Here is a 21290-nt window from a genome sequence, read left to right on the forward strand (position 1 = left end):
ATTTCAATCGCATCTTGAGTTTTGGATTTAAAATCCACTGTGGAGGCGCACAGTTTCGTTCAGCAAACTACGGACATGATTGAGAGGACATTGTAAACTTGTGCATTTCTGTGACTCAAAGACAGAACCTTCAAACTTTGATGTGAAATGTGAGACCAAATTCTTGATTTCTTTCAATCAAAACAGTACATAGTATATTTTATAAAGATACAATGGAGTTATTTAAACTTACAATACACATTTATTAAAAGGCAACACAATGGAAGATTAAAAAAGGAAATAAAATAAACTCATCTTAACAACTTATATACATGCTCCACAGTCTGTAGCAGCAATAGGTCCTAATAATATATTCAATACAAAAACAATCAAAGAAACAGGAACATTTTGAAAATACAATAAATCAATAGAAGTACTGAATTATTAGTGAAGAAGTTATTATTGCATATTTGCAAATGAATTTTCTCGAGCTAGTACTGGGACTAATGACTAATGGTTTGTTTGTTTTTTAACACAAAAAGATGCCCACACTTGCCTGAGGTAGAGAAATCTGCAGAACTGAAGTTAAACAGATGATCAGGTTAAAAGTGACTGTGCCACATACATACTGTATGACAAAACCATCTGTCAGAAGAATATAATTCACTAATAACTAATTTACTATGAATTAACTAATATTATTAAGACTATTATTATTATTTTTAGCATTAGTCTAAATCAATACTTACAAAAAATATAATCATAAGATGAAACTACTCATCTATTAGTACACCATTTTTCTCCTTTCTCTCCTCTGTTGTCATCTGTTCAATTAGCATTAGTTCTGGAAACAACTGTAAAGAAGCTAATAAGGACACGCTACGAAATAATGCAAATAAATTTGGCTTGACAAGAGCATACTCTCTCCCACAAACCTGATGACAGATTAGACACGTGGACTAATTTTATAATGCTCCTATTTTTAGATAACGTCATTGAACGTGTCTTCTTTCTTTTTTAATAAACGTTATAAAATTTTTAAAAAGATGATGCCAGCACACGGAAACTTAAGAGAGGACATCTGCAGGGAGGTCATAATCAGGGACTTGGAAGGACAAACAGTTCCACTGCTGTTTTTAAGAAATACAGTTTCTTAAGTTATTATCTACTTTAACAATCTGATTCACATTAGCTTAAAAACAGTGATGTGTTTATGCAATGCATTTATATTAAGACTATTAACAGTTTTAAAGGGTACACACCGTTTCTCCTGGAGGACAAAGAGAACGCAAAGCAAAGAAATCCACTAGTCCTTAAACATTAAACACGAAAAATCCTTTTCACATTATATAACACTATCAGATTCACATTAAAACATCAGAGTTGGTTCTTTTTATCCCAGCGTCGTCTCATATGGCTGTAAAGGGTTAGCTACAGGGCCACAAAGTGAGATAAGACCAATGTAATTCCACACTTCTGTGCTTACTAGGGGAGTATTTGGAAAATTTGCTTTCGTGGGCTTTTGGTGGTGATACCTACTATCTTAAAAAATATGTTAATACATCAGGTTCCGCAGATATTGGCAAAGGTTTCATTTTAGAAATGACTAACTGGTTTTAAGAGCCCTATTTTAAACATGGAAGCTCACTGATTGCTTTTAAATATAGTTTTTCCATCCATAAGTGCAAAAATGACCCAAGTCATGCAGGCAAGCCAGACTAAAGAGAAACTATGGAAGAGCTTCTAAACTGGTAGTTAATCTCCAGTGTTAAGGAAATTGTTACCTCCTCTTTCCTTCTTTATTAACACACTAAACAGGAGATTGTCCTCTTGTGTGCAAAGAAAATGAGACTCATGTTCAGCGACCCCTGAGAGCTCCAAAAAAAGACTGATAGTCCAATCGCTGCTGGTGTTTGATCTCTGTCCTACAACACTGTCAGCTCCTCTTCCTCACTCAGAAGAGGTTCCACCTCTGGGATATGGCGTAGCGCACTGGTTTTGGCAGAAATGTTCTTCCTGTACATGATGAACTGGGCAGTTACCTGATTCGGTCAAGGGTTGTACGGACACTGTAAGTTCAGACATTTTACAACTGCAATATCAAAAAAGTTGGGACGCTGTGTAAAATTGAAATAAAATCAGAAAGCAATGATTTGCAAATCTAATAAACCTATATTTTATTCACAACAGAACATGGAAAACATAGCAAATGTTGAAACTGAGAAAATTTACCATGTTAAGTAAATTTGAGGTCATTTCGAAGCAATGACCCAGCAGCTTTCTATTCCAGCCCTAACCTTAACACATTTATAGATTCATGTCAGCCCACTGTCATGCCTCCACACGTGTAGGTTCATTCCAACCTGCTCTCACGCGTCCGAACGCGTAACACAGCAACGATTTGTCACAGTCGTTGGTATGTTTCATTGGGATGAAAACCTGCTGAATAGCAACATGATTGGGTATAAAAAGAACATCTAAGAGACTGGCGTTTCTCAGAAATGAAAATACTGGCAGCGGCCAGTGCTACCCCTCACCCTCTTAGCAGATGCACCTATGGTATGAATATTAAAATCCTACGCCGCCTTGTTCTCAAATTATCACATTCACAAGATTTTCCTACTGAAAACCTACCAACCTACTAAAATCTGTCTATAAATGATGAGACAATTTTAGAATAATGTTACTCAGTGTAAAATAGTGAAGACTTGGAATATCTTATCGTCTAAGTATCATCATCAAAAGATTCAGAGAATCTGGAGAAATCTCTGTGCGCAAGATCAAGGCTGTAAATCAACACTGGATGCTTTTGATCTTTGGGTCCTCAGGCAGCACTGCATTAAAAACATGATTCTGTGATGGAAATCACTGCATGGGCTCGGGAACACTTGGAGAAATCACTGTCTGACCACAGTTCACCATGATATTCATGAATATAGATTGTAGCTCTGTCATGCAAAGAAGAAGACATATATGAACATGATCTTCTCTGGGCCAAGGCTCATTTAAAATGGACTGAAGCAAAGTGGAAAACTGTTTTGTGGTCAGAAGATTTCAAATTTGTTCAGGAAAACATAGAGGAGAGGGAGCAACTTCTTTTTCAGGGAAGTCCTAGCAGATTTCAGCAAATGCTAAACCACATGCTGCTGCCATCACAACAGCAGTTTCACAGTAGAAGAGTCAAGGTCTTGAAATGGGACGGTACACAGTGGTAAACATGGACATTAAAATCTAAATTGAGCTTATTTTTTCCTGTAAATAATAAGCTATTTTAAACATCTGACATGTTCTACTGTCAAATTTACAAATCACTGCATTTATCTTATTTACATTTCAGACAGCTGTTTTCTAATTGGGGTTGTACACAAGTTAGGACAAAATCAGCATGCTGAATGCTTCAAATTTACTGCACATGCAAAAACATTACAAGCAATATTACCCTATTATGATTTATCGGGTCAGATTTTGCATTAAGTTTGTACAGTTGGGCTTATTATCATTATTTGAAGGATACAAAACAGTCGAGTATGAGGACTCCCAGGCTGCCGATAAGCCAGGCCAGATGTTTGACGATGAAGTTCTGTTTGGAGCCCTTTAATGCCGGAAGGACAACTATGACGCTCAGCCCATACGTCCCATTACCCATCATGGCCAGGGCAAACAGCAGGTAGGAGGTGCCCTCTGTAGACTGTCGCTGGAACTAGAATAGTTAACAGATAATTAACAGACAAACAAGACGCACCACAGCAGTCTTACACTGGGCTTATAGCGACTCTTATTGTTAGTAGGGATGGCCAGAAACATTTGTCTGATTGGTCTCCCACAGCTACAACCAGATAAAAATGGCAACTTTCCCTGTAAAGATGTCTTATGTGAAGGTTTAAACTTTGCCTCAATGTCTGCTGGGACACCTCACCACAAAAGAAAAAAAAGGAATTTAAACAACAAGCGTAATTTAGTGCTAATTTGGTGGAATTGGATTTTTCCTGGCCTCTTTATAGCACCACCTGTGACAACAACTCCTGGTTTCATGAAGCCCCCCCACACACAAAAACCCAGAGTCACTGTCAATGAAAAAAAAGAGTTAAGTACATGCTGTTTCACTTACATTAATCTCAATTCAGTGGACTTGCACTCCAAACAAACAGACACAGAGAACCTCAACAAGATTAAAGGATAAGACTAGATTTATTGAATTGCTTTATTGGTATCAACAAATCCCCAAAAGAGATAACAGCCAACAGCGAATTCATCCTACTAACAAACAGCAGGAAGCATGTGTGCTTCACATAAACAGGCTGGCTTTGTTCATCACATCTATCACTGAAAGGATGAGGAAAGGCAGTATCCATCCGATGTTAAGAAACCAAAGACACATTTCAACCTTGAAAGATAAAATGGAGTTTTACACTCTGCTGTCGCTGCTAAATTCAGTCTGTCCCTGAAGAAGTGCTTGGCAGCAGAGTAGGAATATCCTGCTGATTATTCCCCCACAATGTCAGGCAACAAGTGAGTGTATGTGAGAGAAACTCTGAAGGAAATCCTAAACAGCAACAGTTTTAATTGTTTTGTAGACTTGGAATGACATTTTGGACGTGCCCTAACATGTTTACATTTCCACAGGGGCAAAGCGACCTAAATGATTTACAACATCATGGGAGTCCATGTTTTGTGCCCAGAAGTCTCTCTGGCACTGGCACGCTACTGAGACGATCCCCTCTGGTGATTAATCGCTGCAATCGAGCCAATGTGTTTCTTCAGCACAACAGCGCCATTGTCTTCAACGCCTGGCTTTCATTTTGACACACACATGCAGTATTCACAAATGTCCATACTTCACCATCTTCTCCATCCCCATTTATGACCAACTCCTACATAGTAATTTGAGCTTTCCACAAACCTCCAATCCAAACACACAAACCAAGTTTCTGAGAATAAAGTGAGTCAAAAAAAAAAAGTTACTTACATTTTTATGGATTTGTGGAAAACGGGAGCAGAGGTAGAAAACAGATGCCAAATATCCACATACATAACCAGTGATTTCCACTGACTTGGAGCTGGCTGCACTCTGGGTAAGATAACAGTCAAATAAAGAGAAAAGAGTTAATGCTGCACCTACGGAAGAGTGGGTAATCTCAAGTGGAAAGGTGTTTGCGTCCTACCTGAGTGTTTAAATGTGAACCATTGTCTATAATGAGCTTGGGTAAAGCCAGGAGTGCTAATGTCCCAGCGCCACACCATATGAAGCACACCCACTTCAGCGCGGGATTTTCTAAACGACAAATGCACACAAACTCAGTAACAGATGTATCCAGCAACAACAAAAACAGTACCTGTAGGTTCAGTCCTGCTTAGGCAACAGTATAATTAAGATTACTACCCAATGAAGTTTGCAGAGCAGTGCAAATCAGATAAGGGCAGCACGACAGATGTTTACTCTGACTACACAAACATTATGTAGGAGTAGGTAACGGATGATAACTGGATATAAATAACTTGAATAACTATTGTATAATATTAAACCCTACTCTACACCCCTGCAAGGTTTTATCACAACTCATTCAAAACTTTTGGAGCTATAAATAAGACACACAGAAACATTACCAAAAACATAACCTCCTTGGTGGAGGTAATTAGACATTGCCGGTACTGGGATTCACCCCATTTTGCCATTAGCACTGCCTGAATTCTTACACATTCTTAGACACTATAGGATCACACAGTTGCTGCAGATTTGTCTGCTGCACGACCATGATGCGATTCTCCAGTTTCACCTATTGTCCTGTTTTATTGAGCCTATGTAAACTGTAGCCTCGGTTTCCTGTTCTTAGCTCTGTACTCAGTACTCGGTGTGGTCTTCTGCTGCTGCAGCACATCTGCGTCAAGGTACAATGTGCTGTGCATTCAGAGATGCTCTTCTGCATGTGTTGTTTGTAATGTGGTTATTTTATTTGTCTTCTTATGTACTCGAAACAATCTCTTTTATCCATTCATCTGCTGCTCACTGGATATTTTCTGTTTTTTGGACCATTCTCTATAAACCCCTGAGATGGTTGTGATGGAAAATGCCACATAACAAGTGCACAAAAGTCTTGCGTTACCCATCACTTCTTTATGTTATAAGACTTTTGCACAGTGCTGTATTTAAACCAGGCATCATGCTTTGCCAGCGGTTTAACCTAAGAGCAGAGACGATGTCAGGACTCACTTCTGCTGGAGCTGTTTTTGATCTTATAGTAGAGAAACTGGGAGATGAGAATCAGGTCAGTGAAGATGTAAAACACCACTGTGACAACCTGAGAGTGGGACAAATCAAGAGAGAGAAATGTCAAATAAAAGGAAAAAAAGAAAAGCGGTATCAGGATAATGACTATCACTTCACACTGCACAGCCAGCAGACCTCAACCAGCCAGGCTGAGTTGTCTGTGTTCACCTGAATGGGCAGCTGGCTAGTGAGATAGCATCCAGCGAAGCTGGTCAGGTCTCCACTGAGGAGGAAGACGAGAAACCCAAAAGACATAGCCTCCTCCACTTTTCCATTCCGATAGGCCTCATAGACCTGCCTGGAAAGACCCAGCAAGTCAGATTAAAGACAAATATAAGACGTTAACATTTCTGACTGGCTGAGCTGGTTGCACAATAAGCCGACAGTAATCAAAATAATTACTCACGGTATCGTGGACAACAAAAAACAGAACATGGATATGAGTCCTATCACAACGCTGCAGTACTCCCAGATGTTGTCCACACATTCCTCAAGCAGGTAAAGGATCCATGGTGTCCCGTTGACACACAGCGGTCTGCCCTGAGATGGAGCGGTCCAGTTGTTGATGGCCACATCTGCACTCTTGCCTGGAAAACGCCCGCTGGCCATGAGGAGAGACTGATTTCCTCCACCTCCTCCTTTTCCTCCTACTTCAACTTTCTAAGTAGCCTGGGTGTGTTTTTGTTTTGTCAACAAAGCCAAAGCCTGGAGAAAGCAGATTTATGTGGCACCACTACCTGCCTGTACAAACAGACTTGCTATGTCATTTCTCGAGTCTGAAAGACAGAAAAATAAAACAGACAGTGAGCAAAACGAACAAAGAAAACTGTGGGAGGTACAGAGGAAAGAACATGAAGTGTTAGGTCCATCCCAAATCAGTAATTACGTCTACATTTTAAAAAAATACGTCAGTAAGCGATAAGTTTGCTCATGGTGCACGCTCAGTCTGGCCTACCCACGCTCACAGTTGTCCAGAGAGCCACTTGTGGTGTTTATGTGTACGCAATCATGCTTCAGGCTAATTTGAATGGATTTGGAAGAGATGCTAACAAACAAACAAACATACAAAAAAACATAATTAAGTTCAGTGACCGCTCACCTGACAAAAACGGACTCGTAAAAGACTCCAGGCTGTTTGCTAATTTGTGCAAACTTCACCAGCATCCTCACACATTTAAGCCCTTTGAAAAAGATTACGGATAGCTTCTCCGTCCACCATCCGCGGTCTCCTGTGTGAAGCGGGCCAGGATAAGATGCAACATCCGGTGCGATTCAAAGTAAAATCCTCGTTGAAGACAATTTAATACTGATGAGAAATTTACATTAAAATGCCAGGTTGTTTATTAATTAAAAAATAATATATCTTTTTTTGTAAACTGGGATACCTAATTTGTACATATTTATGTAGAAAATATTTTTTCAAAGTTGTACCCAGGTACGTATTTACGAAAACAACATACGTTATAGCAAAAGTCATGTGTGTTTTTATTTAAATGCCACAGTAGAATGTATTTTCGTGTATAATATACATATTTTTGACGTTAATAGTTCCCATTCATTTCTCATGTACTTCATTCACGTATCACTCCATGAAGTAGACAAAATCGTGTGCTTTTATTTTGAAGGCACCGCAAAATGAAGTCTCACGCCGGACGCGATGCCTGGGAAAATACCACCATCTACTGACCAGAGCAATGAATGAGTGAAATGACGTCAATACAGTGAAAAACTATATCGCTTTTGCTACAGGCCTTTTCTTCCTTACTACATTTTTATATTATCAAAAACTAATGTAAACACCAGCATATACAATACAACCATCATCACACAACTAATAACAACCCACCTGTAATAACACCAATAATATGCTGTAATATGTTTCAGTTGAAGTACAATTTGGCACTTAATTTCTAATCCGATATGGGCATTTCAGATTAGTTTTTATTGCTTGAAAGTGTTGAATTGTAGTTTAGTTTATGTTTGCTTCAGTCTCAATTTTAGTATTTACTTTTATTGTATGAATCAGAATAGGAATGAGAATCAGTACAGATTTTATTTATTTATTTTTTTAGCCAAACTAAGTGATATGTCCTCTATATTTTTTGGATTTCCAAGTTCACTAAATAATTTTATTAGTTTTATTTGTTTTTCAAAAGTCTAGTTTTTATCTTTATTTTAGTTAACTGAAAAGATTTGTTCACATTTAGTTTTAGTGTTTAGTTTTAGTTAACTATAATAACCTTGGCCACGCCTGACACTTGAAAACCATGTGATTTCTTTTTTTTGTTTGTTTCGTTTTTGCATTATTTTATTTAATTTTTTTAAAATAAACCATTGGGTTAACTAATCGTGTCATAAAAAGCGAGTCCTGTTTAAAGATCGCATTAACCACTGAAGCTGAGTTTGAAATAATCTCCATATTTTTCCGAGGGCTTCTGAATGCAGCGTCCTCACCTGTCCCTCCCTCCATACACCTGTTGCTCCGCGCAATCCGATCGGCCGCAAGATGGCGCGCTTTCCCATGGTGACCGAGGAGGACGATAGTGAGGTTGCTCTGAGAGAGGACCTGGATCTGCGCAGGGCTTTTTTATTTGTGTTGCTATGTGAGGCTTTTGAGCGCGGTTTGAAGATACTGAGCGAGGATCCACATTCAGCGTCCGCGTGCTGTCGACGTGCTGCGTGGAGCAGGTAAGCTGTCCGAGTCCGTGGGTGTTTGGAAACGAAGCGGGCTGCTGGGAGGGGGGTTTCTTGTTGCATGCTCTCTGTCATAAGAGACGGGAATATGTCACCCACATTCCTTGATATCGGGAAAGTTGACTGCACGAGTTGAAAGCAGTGGATGTACCACACACTCTCTGGTCGCCCACTAAGCCGACTTTTTTCCTGTCTTTACTGAGGATACCCCAGAATCCATGACGCCACAGATAAAGATAGCCTACTACTAAACCCCGGGGGAGCGCGCAAGTGGATATGAGAGGTGTTTTCCTGAGCTGTCGCGCGTAAACACTCACAGTAATTCCGGGCTAAATGCGTGGTCATTTTGGGGGGAGGTAGTGTATCCTAGAAGGACGCGTGGCACCTCATCTTCTGAACATTTTGAACATTTTTTGATGTCACAGAGTAGTCATCTGTGCCTCTCTGTTTCTCAGGGTTACATGTAAAGGAATGTGCTCCCGGAGCTTGAAAGGCAAGTTCAGTGGCATTACTCACATTTAGTCTGTGCATTTCTTCCCCTAATCCCCCGCTCAAATCCAGATCTATACTGTTGCTTCACTTGTATTTGTGTGTGAATACAGACGGTGTGTGTGTGTGTGTGTGTGTTTGTGTGTGTGTGTGTGTGTGTGGTGGGGGGGGACTCTTCAAGGTCACAGACTTCAGACAGATGTTGATGTCCCAGGAAGGAAAGAGATTATCGTTCACTGTATGAACTTGAACTAACCTTTTAGTATTTTTGTGCATAATATTTCTAAAATAAAATAACGTGCATATAATAACAAAGAAATACATATTTGTATTTGTGTGATTTAGCATTTATTCATGACACTTATATTGCTTATTATTTAGAATTTAAGGTACGCTGTTTTATTTTAAGTTCATGATGGCAGACCTTAGTTTATTTGGAGTTTATTTGCTCAACAGCTTTGCATTACCTTGGATATTTTTAGGAAACTAATTACAGAGTGCAGATTACGGGACAAAATTATTAGCCCTTGCTATGAAAAAGCTTTTTATTAGAAATTATTAGAAACTGCTTTTTTACTAGAGTGTGTAATTTTAACATACCATTTCTGAACATGATAAATTTCTTTAGAAAGAATCAATTGTTTCAATTTGTGCAAAATAACAGAAATATGTCATTAAAAAAATATTACCCCACCTGAAAACCTGACCTTTTCATTGAGCTACAGCACAAACCACTGTTGTACAATGATGTGCTTTAACTTTGTAATGCACAATGCCTGTATAATCTTATTAGAATTCAGGGTTAGCATGCTATTTGCGCAAAGTATAAAAACTTTAGCGAGGGTTTGAGCTGTCACTGAGAAAGCATCATGCCAAAAACACAACACATCAGTTTAGACTTGAGAGAAAAAGTTTTGGTGCTCACAAAGCAGGAGATGGCTATACAACATCACAGTTTCCAAAAGTATCATCAAAAAATTCAAAGAGAGCCACACAGTATACAACAAGCCTGTCAGAGGTAGGAAGCCAAAGATTTCCAAGACTTTGGAAAGAAAACTTGTGAGAGATGTGTCTAAAGGCCACAGAACCACTGCCAGGGCATTAGTGAATGACTTTTTCAGGAATTGTAGTCTCAAAGAAGAAAATCACTAGAACCCTGCAAGGGAGGGGGTACAGACCAAGAAAAATTCCACTTCTGCCGAAGACGCACCGTACAGTTAGATGGAAGTATGTCAAAGACGACCTGGAGAAAGATTATGCTTACTGGAAACACATCCTTTGGTCAGATGAGACGAAACCACAGCTGTTTGGAGAAAGAAGGGAGAGACGTACAATCCAGAGAGCTCCATCCCCACAGTGAAGCACGGTGATGGGAGCATAATGCTATGAAGATGCTCCAGTGTATCTGAAACTGGGAATCTCATTAAGGTGGAAGGAATCATGAAGAAAGAAGGACGTGTGACAACCTCCAGCAGTCAGTAGCAAAACTGGATCTAAGTCATCCCTTTGTCTTCAGCACAACAATGAGCCAAAACATACGTCTCTCCTGCTGACCAAAGTTAACATAGCTCACTGGCCCTGACCTGAAGACCAAGATCCATGCCAGAAGACCATCAAATCTGGAGGAGCTAGATGAAAGGAGACTTGATGAAAATTGCAGACAGTTATTCAGCAAAAAAGATACTGAATTAACTGTTAGCATCAGGGCGGCAAGCAGTTGCATTTCTATGTGCAAAGTAAAATAATGTAAGTAAATAAAATAAGACTAGGTTGTTTGGGAAAAGCTGATTTAAAAATTTTCCTTGCTCCTCATCTGTAAATCATACTGTAGGTGATTATATATGACAGTAAAAGCCAACTTTCATTGCTCATTTCTGCTATTCATTCCGCTCACTCAGGAAACAGGAAGCCTGGATAACATACAGGATGCAGGTTATGAGAACACTTCCAAGTTTAGAAACACATTAAACAATCGCTTTCTAATAAGAATCACGTCCTGATGATGCTGTGAAAGCGTTCAGTCGGTACTCCTGAGTCAGGCCCGTACGCTGAATCCGGAGCACACTTCCGCTCAGCTCAGAGCATGAGACCGAGTTCGGGCTGTGGAAGGCAGCGGGGAGTAATGAATAATGAATGGTCTTGAAAGTGTGCATGAGTGTTAGTTGGCTGAGTGTGGCGGTAATGCACTATTTCAACCAGCACTGCTCCCCCTCTGCTGTGGAAATCCTCTCAGCAGTTATGAGTCTCGCAGCACAGCAGAGCCAAATCAGTGAAAAAAGAGAAGCCCCCAACCCAAACTTGCACTCTTTAGGGTGGATTCAGTGCTATTTGACACAGTTATGCCTGCAGAGAACATTTCGGGCTCTCACACACACACACACACACACACGACCACAAACACACAAAATGGAAGGAGGAATGAGCTCAACTCAGATTAGTCTATAGAGGCTCTTTGTTCTCTTTGATGTGTTCTTTTTTTCAACCTGTCTAGAAGTTAAATTATTTTCACTTTCAGAATGTAGCACAGTGAGTCCTAAAATAAGTTTCTAGGCTGAAAATGAGAGTTTAAGTGATTACTCAAAAGCAGAAAGCTAACTTTTAATCACAGATTATGTCTTTTTGGCATACTGTAGCAACAGCATAATGAGTATTAATAATATCCATTTATTTAATTATCAGAGGAGCCATTATTTTTTATAATTGTCAGCACAATCAAGAAGTAGTGTAGTGGCCCATTTCGTCGAAATGTTAGAATCAATAAAAGGTATTTGCTACTGTCAGTTGAGGTTTATTGTTTGAACTGTGTTATCTCAACTGCTCACTATGAGGCTACAGAGAAGCGTGACAGAGTTTGTGAGGTCACGAACATAAACAAGATACACAAACAACAATATCTGAAATGATTATACACTCAAAAAAATGTCTTGTACTTTATAGACATGACACAATATTTTTTGAAGTAAAATGCAAATGAAATGTATAAAAATCAAAGTTTTATTTGTTCAAATAATTAATGATTAAGGAAAATATGCTTGGCATAAACTGAATGTACGCCAAAAAAGTAAATTTCATTTGACCAGATTCCATCATATTGAATATTTACATTGCACTTATGTAACAAAATTAAATGGGAATTTACATGTAATCATTTTGGGTGTAAATATTTTTTTGTCAGTGCATTATTGACATCAATGACACACAGGGTTGTTAGGTACAGGTTGTTTGTAGTTGGTTGTACCACTTTCACCTTCAGAGCTGTCTTAATTCTTTGTGCCTTAGCCTAAAGAAGGTGCTGGAAACATTCGTCTTAGCTTTTGGTTCATATTGACATGATGACGACAGAAATCAAGACTCATTAGATCAGGCAGCACTTTTTCAGTCTGTAGTCTCAGTTTCCTGTTCTTAGTTGACAGCAGTGGCACCCGGGTGTGGTCTTCTGCATCAGGTTTGACGTGTTGTGTGTTCAGAGATGCTCTTCTGCACACCTTTGTTGTAACAAGTGGTTAATGGAATTACTGTCGCCTTCCTATCAGGCATTTTCATCCAGAGAACTCCTGCTCGCTGGGTGTTTCCTCTTTTTGAGACTATCTTAACCCTAAAGATGGTTGTGTGGGAAATTCCCAGCAGATCAGCAGTTTCTGAAATACTCAGTGGCATGGTATGATGGTCATTTCAGCTGACATTATGATTAAGTACTGATTAGATATATATTCCCTCCTCATTGCCACGGCCCCAGGACACTATCTGCAATGACTCTGAAACTGTTGAGCTCACAGATCATCCTGCAGCCGCTGGGATTTCACTCACTCGTACGTGGCACATAGATGAGTAGTTGTAGTGTGATGTCTGCGTGGTTCACAGACATTGAAGGGCACGTGGACAGTCACACAGAGTGTCACATTCATCCTCTGGTGACAAAATTTAGTTAATGTGGGTGTGGATTCAGACAATGGCATCCTCATAGATGTGTAAAGTATAACACTGCCTTTAAAGTAGATTGGAGCCAATGTGGGTAAATTGTGAAGGGCACATAAAAGCAGAAATGATTTTGTGCGTGTCTGAATGCTTTAACTTTATCTGCTCTCCTTGCTTTAGTTGGTGTGACATCCATCAGTGTCACATTAAGTGTTCCTGTGGTCTGCTTTGTCTTATCACACCCATAGTGACCGCTCTCTGTAGGGATGGTAAGATATTCACTCCCGTGTTTTCCTCGCTCGCTCACTCTCTGTTTTTCTTTATCTTTCCTTTCATCAGGGTTTCACTGTAGCAGTTTTCTCCTGCTCATATCATACTGTAATTCCCAATCGTTGCTCCACAGCTGCGTAACTGCAGGACATAAATTATGGAGAACTTTCCCCTTTGTCCCACACAAGCACAAACGCACACACACACACACACACACACACACACACACACACACACACACACACACACACACACACACACACACACACACACAGATTCACATATAATACAATACCTCTACAGTAGGCTCCTCGGGGGTCTATCTTTCAAGTCTTAACTCAGTTCTCCGTGGCAGTGTGGACCTATTTCCACAGATGTCTTCGGGGAGCCTTCATCGTACTTATTCATGAAATCCAAGGCATCAGTTACATAACTGATTGGCCCAGTTATAGAATAGCTACTTAACTAACCAGACTTTAATCAAGTAATCAATATGGAAGGTGCAGTCTTTTACGGATACGGCAGAAGGATTTTTGAGGACAAAAAAGCCGTATTTTCACCATTTGAAGTATAAAAAATAAAAATGTAAATTAAACTGAGAATATAAAATGACTTTTTTAAACTGCTGGAGACTTGAGATGATCAGATTTGCTGAATAGATATTTGTTGTTTGCTTTAATTGTATAAATTAAAGTCACCGTAGTCACTCGTTGGTTGAGCGGTCACTGGTCCAGCCAGACAAGAGTAGATTGCAGTAGATCACCAAAAGTGGCCACGGCCAGCACGGATTAAAGACTGCCCCCCCCCTCCAAACACCCCATGCATCAGGTTGTATGAGTGTGGGCCACACACACATTCTTAGAACTGGATTTACATTTTCCACCACAACTTTTTGAGGGATAACATTTTCTATGGCAGTTGTTCCACACTAACACAATTCACCCATTGAAATAGTAGTTTTATTGTAAGCCAAAACAATAATAATTTTTAGCAACCATGGCCAATTTGTATCTATTTATGTACATTTTGGTTATGTGAGTCCTCATTCTGTACCTTTGCATTGGAACTCATGTCTGCATAAACAAATGATAACTGTGAGTGAACATAACAACAGAGTATGAGGCTTACAGCAGGTTTTCATAAGAAAAAACAACAAAAAAGACGGTAAAAAATCCTTAAATAAAGATTCTTTGCCCACATAAAATGAAGCAATACTTTAATAAAATGCAACTGAAATATATAAATCAAAGGTTTATGTATTTAAATAATTAATCATTAAGAAAAAAAAGCTTAGTATAATGCCTGAATTATGCTTCAGTGGGAAATCTATGTCGTAAATCACAACTTTACCGGATACTCCTTTTAACGGTACGCATAACCATATGCCAGAGTCGTAACCTTTCACTTAACCTTTTACGTAACCTGACGTGCACCTCCCGAGAAATGCAGGAGTTTCCTGCTTGCTTCTTGATGTTGTAAGTTAGCAGGTAGATTTTCCTTAGAAGTCTAAATCAAGCTTAAATTCAATGCATACCAATCAATAAAATACATTTCATTTGACCAGATTCTTTATGTTTTCATTTTGTACTAAAAAATACATGGCAAATTTGACATTGGCATTGGTAAGTAAGGGTGTCAGCCTGGTCTCCAGTAGAAAAATAGTCTGTCTCCACCTCTGTGGCTGTAGGCTCTGGGTTTTGGCGTATAAATAAAAATGCGTTCAATGTTCATTAGGAAAGCTGTGGGAGGAATATCTAAGCGAAAACACTTCATGGCATCTTAAACTTTTTTTGACTGAGTTGAAATTCATCAGGATACGCTCTGAATTACGAGGAGACCATCAACAACCACCATAAGCAGCAAACATTGACTTGTGCTTTGCAAATGAAGTAAACATGAACATGTACAACTCAATGTCGTTATTGAGATAGTTAAACTTTGGTTGATGAACCAAATCTTTCTTTCTTCTTCAACATGCAGCTTCTTAATTCACACTCAGCCTGATATGAATGCAGGGAATGCACAACGCAGGCTCTTTCTTCTATAGTCTCTTCTGTCTCCCCACAGCTCCTTTCTCAAGTTTTGTGTGTGTGTGTGCGATGTCTTGCAGGCCGAGCAGGTGCACATTACACAGAAAGACAGGGCTGACTGAGCAGAGGGAGAGAGGAGGCGGCAGATGGAGAGACGGGGGTGAGGAAAAGAGGGAGGGCTGGTCTGTCTTCATAGGCCATACAAAAGAGGCAGTGTTTTCTCTCCCCCTCGCAGTGTGCTGAATCAAGACAGTAGTGCCAGTGGTGGAGGCAAGGAAGAAGGAGAGGCCCATTGTCCTCACATAGCCCCCTAACATTCGTATTGCCCTCCCCAAGCACACACCCTCTGTTACCCCTCACCCAGCGGCACCCAGCTTGCCTTCAACATGTGGGTACCAGCTAGAGCGCTAAATTTCTTTGAATTTCACTGGAATCATTTATCTTATCAGAACGGGTTTGGGGAGGACTGACAACACACCAACAACAAGACACTCACAGACACAACTCACTGTGTGTTGTTAACTGTGGAAGTACAATTTGTGTTCTTCATATGTGCAGACCCATCTATTCCTGCACTGTAAACTTTTAGGGTGACGGTTAAGTGTGAGGTTAATAAATTTAAGGTAATGTAATGTCCTGTGAAAGAAATATGACTGCATGCGTGTGTGTGTGTGTGTGTGTGTGTGTGTGTGTGTGTGTGTGTGTGTGTGTGTGTGTGTGTGTGTGTGTGTGTGTTTTTGTGGGGAACAAAAGTAGTTTTAGACACTGATATGAAGACATTTTAGCATGTGTGTGCTTAAGATCAGGGCCTCAAAGGTCTAGGTGATGGTTAAGATCAGGGTTGGGGTTAGGCATTTACACGTGATGGTTAAGTTTAAAGTAAGCAGCTGTGAAAAACACCTAGTCCTCATAAACATAGCTATTTAAACGTGTGTGTGTGTGTGTGTGTGTGTGTGTGTGTGTGTGTGTGTGTGTGTGTGTGTGTGTGTGTGTGTTCAAAGGCTGCATTCCTAAGCTTGTTGAGCCGTAGCTTGGTGATTAATAGTAACTAGCTGATTATTAAAGAACTGAAATTCCTGAGGCCCTTTTTTTTTTTCTCTGCTTGCACATACATACACACACACACACACACACACACACACACACACACACACATGCACACTGCTACTCAGTTACTCAGGTGGGCTGTGACATAGTAAGAGTAGGAAAGGATACATTACATAACACAGCATTTCACTAGTAAGGAGAGACAGAAGCATACGTATCCTGTATGTAAAGGTGAATGCAAGTGTTGTTGGGCACTCAGGTGGAATAATGGAAGCTCAGTGTGTGAGTTGTCTGCAGTTTACACAGCAAGTTCACAGCTTGGAAACATAATCCATCTCCAGCTTTCTCTCAGTCTGGGACTCGGTCTGGTGGCTCCTCCATTTCTCCTTCTTTTCTCCCCTTGGTGTTCTTTGGTCGTTTCCATCTCTTTCCTATGCCTCTTTTCTTTTTCAGTCTTAGTTATTATTGGGGAAAATAAGCTGAGCAGACTCTATATTAAAGCTGGACTTATCCACCATTCATTTGTAAAAACTTGAGTCTAAGATTTTGGCTACTGCGATGTTTGGTTTTCTGAAACCAGATTAGGGATACCAGAAATTTAGCAGTCAGTACCAACACCAGTAGTATTACATGATTCTTGACTCCCACTTTGAAGCCAAAATGATCATCCCACATACTGAAACATCAATGGCGTGGCAGATTATTTATTTAAAATGTTAACTTTACATTTTGTTGACCACACACAGACTGAAATGTTAGGATGGTTGCCGAGTAGGATGCTAACGTTATAGTGTCATTATGTTGGCACAGTTTTAGCTATTGCTAACATTTTAGCCCATGGAACAAAGTTGATTTCACACTGGTAGTGCCAGCTGTCTCAAACAAAATGGTAAAGTGCATTTCAGAATACCATAAGAAGGATAATATTGTGAATGTTGTTATTGTGAACAGAAACTTGAATTCTGGGTGCTGGTCTTATAGCCAATTTATTAAATTTCTAGTATTTTCTCTCTCTTAGTCTAAATAAAACACAATAACATAATTTTTATATAGTTTGTGAGTCAGTTATCATCCCCTAATCACCCCACCAGTATGTCCAAAGCTGACTCTACCTTTTGTATCGATGAGTTGGAGCAGAGCTAATGCTAGACTACAACACTTACAGCCGTATGCCGCCCCCTTGCCTACTGTCGTGTTTCCACAATTATGATGCCAAATGGCACTGTAGAAATCATTTCTGGTAACATCCGTAAACCAGATGTAAAGATTGAAGATTTGACTGAGGAACCTGCATGCCCAAACCGTAGTGAGCACTAGCTACGCACTAAAGTTTGTTTGATGATACATCTGCAATGTTGTATTAAATACAACATCAAGTTAGCAATGTAAACAAAAAACCAGTTAAGAAATTGTTACCTGAGTTCATAATGAGGTGAGCCAGTTAATTTTTCTCTCTAAAATTGTGTTTTGTGTTTTTTATTCGCAAACTGAATAATCATCCCCTACTGGCCATTGAAAGAATTGCAGGAATGCCGTTCAGATGCACAGCTTACATTCACCTGTTATATACAGTTTGTGCTAGATACACATGATATTGCAGTATAATTCAGTTTCTACAGCTCTGAATGCTCATCATGTCTTTAAAACACAAAAAGGGGACATTTTAGTCCAAATGAAGCTATAATTTATTTATTAGGACTGATGTATTAGACCATAACCCACTGAGCAAAAACTTACCGAAAAGACCTCTAAGCAATGTTTATATTTGGTATGTCTTTGAACTGTAGGAGGAAACCTGAGTACTCACACAAGCCCAAGGAGAACATGCAAATCCACACAGAAAGCCTACAACCAACCAACCGGGGGGTTATACTCAAAACCTTCTTTCTCAGATGCCCTAATTTGTAGCCACATGTATACAAATAGCACAAGCGCATTTGTTAAATATTAGTCTTTCCAACACGCTGCAAAGAGGGCTCTTCAGCTTTCACTTTTTGAACAAATTTATATGTGAAGTGGCATATTTTTAAAGGCTATGACTGGCTGACCAGATTTAGCCCAGAAAACGTCATCCATTGATGTCTGGTGCTTGGTGGGATTAGTCTTGAATAGCTGTACACACTCCCAGGAAAGTATGTATGTCATACAGTACATCCTTATCAAAAAGTTAAGAAATACACAGTGTACAGGTTTGGAGTATATGTTCACAGTGTAAATAACAACACACTCATACTGTATTTTTGGGAACTCCTTGCACAGAAAGAGCTTGTGATTATTCCCCTTCACAGCTGTGTGTTGGCCTGTCTTTGTGTGACAGATAAACCTCTTTGCTCTGTGTTTATGGCTGTTTTGTTGTTTCGGTCCCAAAGCCACGGCTCGGACCAGTAAGAATTCCCGATGTGGTATCCTGGCAATGGTTGGGTTTCCATGGCCATCGCTGGCTTGGCAGGACAGATAACGGCCTCCCAAGTGGTCAGCTTTGTGCGTTCCTTTTGGTTTGGCTTGGGCTCGCTCCAGTATGGCTTTCAGTGAAACGGTGCGAGGATGAGACGATGTCTGATTGTAGAGGGAAGCTGGTGCAGGAAGCAGAAAATGACACAGATACATATGTTTAGCTGCTGGTCCTCTCAAAGGAGGCAGAGTTCTGCTGTGAGCAAAGTCATCGTGATCACAGGCAGCAGACACGCCGGGTGGCTGCTTCAGAAAGAAGGCGTGCGCGAATACTTCAAACCGCCCAGAAAGCAGCGACAACAGTGACAACGGCGAGAATAGCAGTGCGTTTATGTGTTTACATTTTTGTATAGAAAATAAGGAGCGCTAAGCCAGTGATATGTCACACTTTTAGAAGCAGTCTCAGTGGGTGTGTATATGTGTGCGTGTGCATATGTAATCCTTTGCCCTTCCGGCATCGCTCCGGTGTGAATGATTTAATGTTTAATTGGAGCTGACAAGAGCAACAGTAATGCAAGTAAATGGTTAACATGCTACTTTTCAGTTACCACAACTTTGAACTCCATTCATAACACTAGGACACTGTGTATTCTGTTCAAATCATTACCTTTATTTACTTTACCAATCATTATAATACATTATTTGTGCTACAGTGTAGAGTATAACAGTTAGAGTTGCACCAGATATGCAACATATTATTATCATGTTTTAACTTACTCATGCTGCTAAAAAGAGGGCAGAGATACAGACTGCCAAAGCTCTCCTCTGCAGCACACATCCTGACTTTACTCGTCCTTTTAAACTGGAAGTAGATGCTGGGGGTCAGCGGTGCTGGTGCTGTGTTGCTGCAGGAAGATAAGCGTGCCGTGGATCACCCACTTTTTACACAAAAAAATGCAACAGCCATCAGTTAAAGTACAGTACTATTGAAGAATACACCCTTTCTCTGTATGTTCATTACCTGTTTTTGTGTACACTGATCATAAACCTCTTGTTTTTTTTACTCCAAATACTCCATCCAGATTCGTGAGGTGGTCGCTCCTTGTGCAGGATTTTCAAGAAAGACAGAGAGAATGTGATGGCAGATGCGCTTTCTTGGTCTTTTGGAAGATGTGGGTGTCATGGCCATTATTGCATTTCTTGCAGTTTAGTAAGTTATTTCTTTTTTTAATTCTTTGTGTACCGGTGTGACGCCTCTAGCTTTGAGGATCTTTGAGTGTACCTGCGGGTCAACGTCTGGCCATTTTAAAAGCCCTGGTTCCATCCTCGACCTGTAAACCTCTGTGAAAATGTGTTTCTTGTTTAGAGACCTTTGCAGCTCTTTGCAAAACGATTAACCCACATGTTGTTTATGTCAGTGAAGCAGAAGGCGTGAACTGCATTTATCTTTTGCACAGTTTTCTTCTGCTTTGCTTATTTTAGGGTGTTAGGCTTACCACATGTCTTTCATTCAGTTTTGTTTTCACTTATGTAAATACAATAGATAAAGATAAAAACTTTTATTTGCCATTTGTACACATGCACTAGGTCTGGGTACATAGCGCTTAGAGTCAGGGTCAAATAAATACACACACAGATAAACAAAGTGCACTTAGAGGTGACGTCAGGTTTCTTTTTTTAAACAGACAAAGATGAAGAAAAAAAAAATATGTCAAGTAATTTCAAGTGTAGAACAATAGTTCCTGTATTGCACTTAAATGACTGTGGAATAGAAAAATATTAAAAAATATTTGCCACTGAGAAATGTGTATATATATATTGTGCATCCAAATGTGTATTAAACTAAATAAATTGACTTTGTGTGTATTTTAGTTATTCCTTATTTCGGTTTTAGTCAGAGTGTGACGGGAAAAAAGTTGTGGTGGAAGTGTGTGTGTTTGTGTGTGTGATCAGCACTGTTCTTTCAGATAAAGCTGGTTCCATTTGTTGGTCTGGCCTTGGTTCACCCTGGAGTAATTTGCTCTCAGGTATTGGTATGCATTAATAAATAACGGGCTTTAACCGAGAACTTGTGGTTAGACTCTGATTTGGGCAGCAGGCCAGGGACTCCCTTTTAACTTTTGTGCTATGCTCCCTGTTATCATTTTCTAAATGTGTGCTATATGATTAAATGCTGTCTGGCTGAGATTTAGATATAAGATTATTTATTT

At 39.7% G+C, this 21290-nt stretch overlaps 1 protein-coding gene across 2 annotated transcripts; it reads right to left on the reverse strand.

Moving 5' to 3' along the window:
* Window positions 1-210: 210 nt before the first annotated feature.
* On the reverse strand, window positions 211-7478 carry LOC134641047 (lysosomal amino acid transporter 1 homolog). 2 transcript variants are annotated; one of them, XM_063493233.1, is made up of 8 exons: window positions 7344-7478; window positions 6651-7020; window positions 6413-6542; window positions 6188-6275; window positions 5142-5251; window positions 4946-5047; window positions 3494-3679; window positions 211-2021 (listed from the first exon to the last, which is right to left on the reverse strand). In XM_063493233.1, exons 2-8 carry the CDS (start codon window positions 6851-6853, stop codon window positions 1905-1907), a joined length of 936 nt encoding a protein of 311 aa, XP_063349303.1. In that variant the 5' UTR covers window positions 6854-7020; window positions 7344-7478; the 3' UTR covers window positions 211-1904. The 2 variants fall into 2 exon arrangements, with proteins under 2 accessions (XP_063349303.1, XP_063349304.1); XM_063493234.1 differs by lacking the exon at window positions 7344-7478 and having other exon boundaries at window positions 6413-6538; window positions 6651-6838.
* Window positions 7479-21290: the final 13812 nt, after the last annotated feature.

Source organism: Pelmatolapia mariae, linkage group LG14 (genome assembly GCF_036321145.2).
Source record: "Pelmatolapia mariae isolate MD_Pm_ZW linkage group LG14, Pm_UMD_F_2, whole genome shotgun sequence".
Taxonomy (NCBI): Eukaryota; Metazoa; Chordata; class Actinopteri; order Cichliformes; family Cichlidae; genus Pelmatolapia; species Pelmatolapia mariae.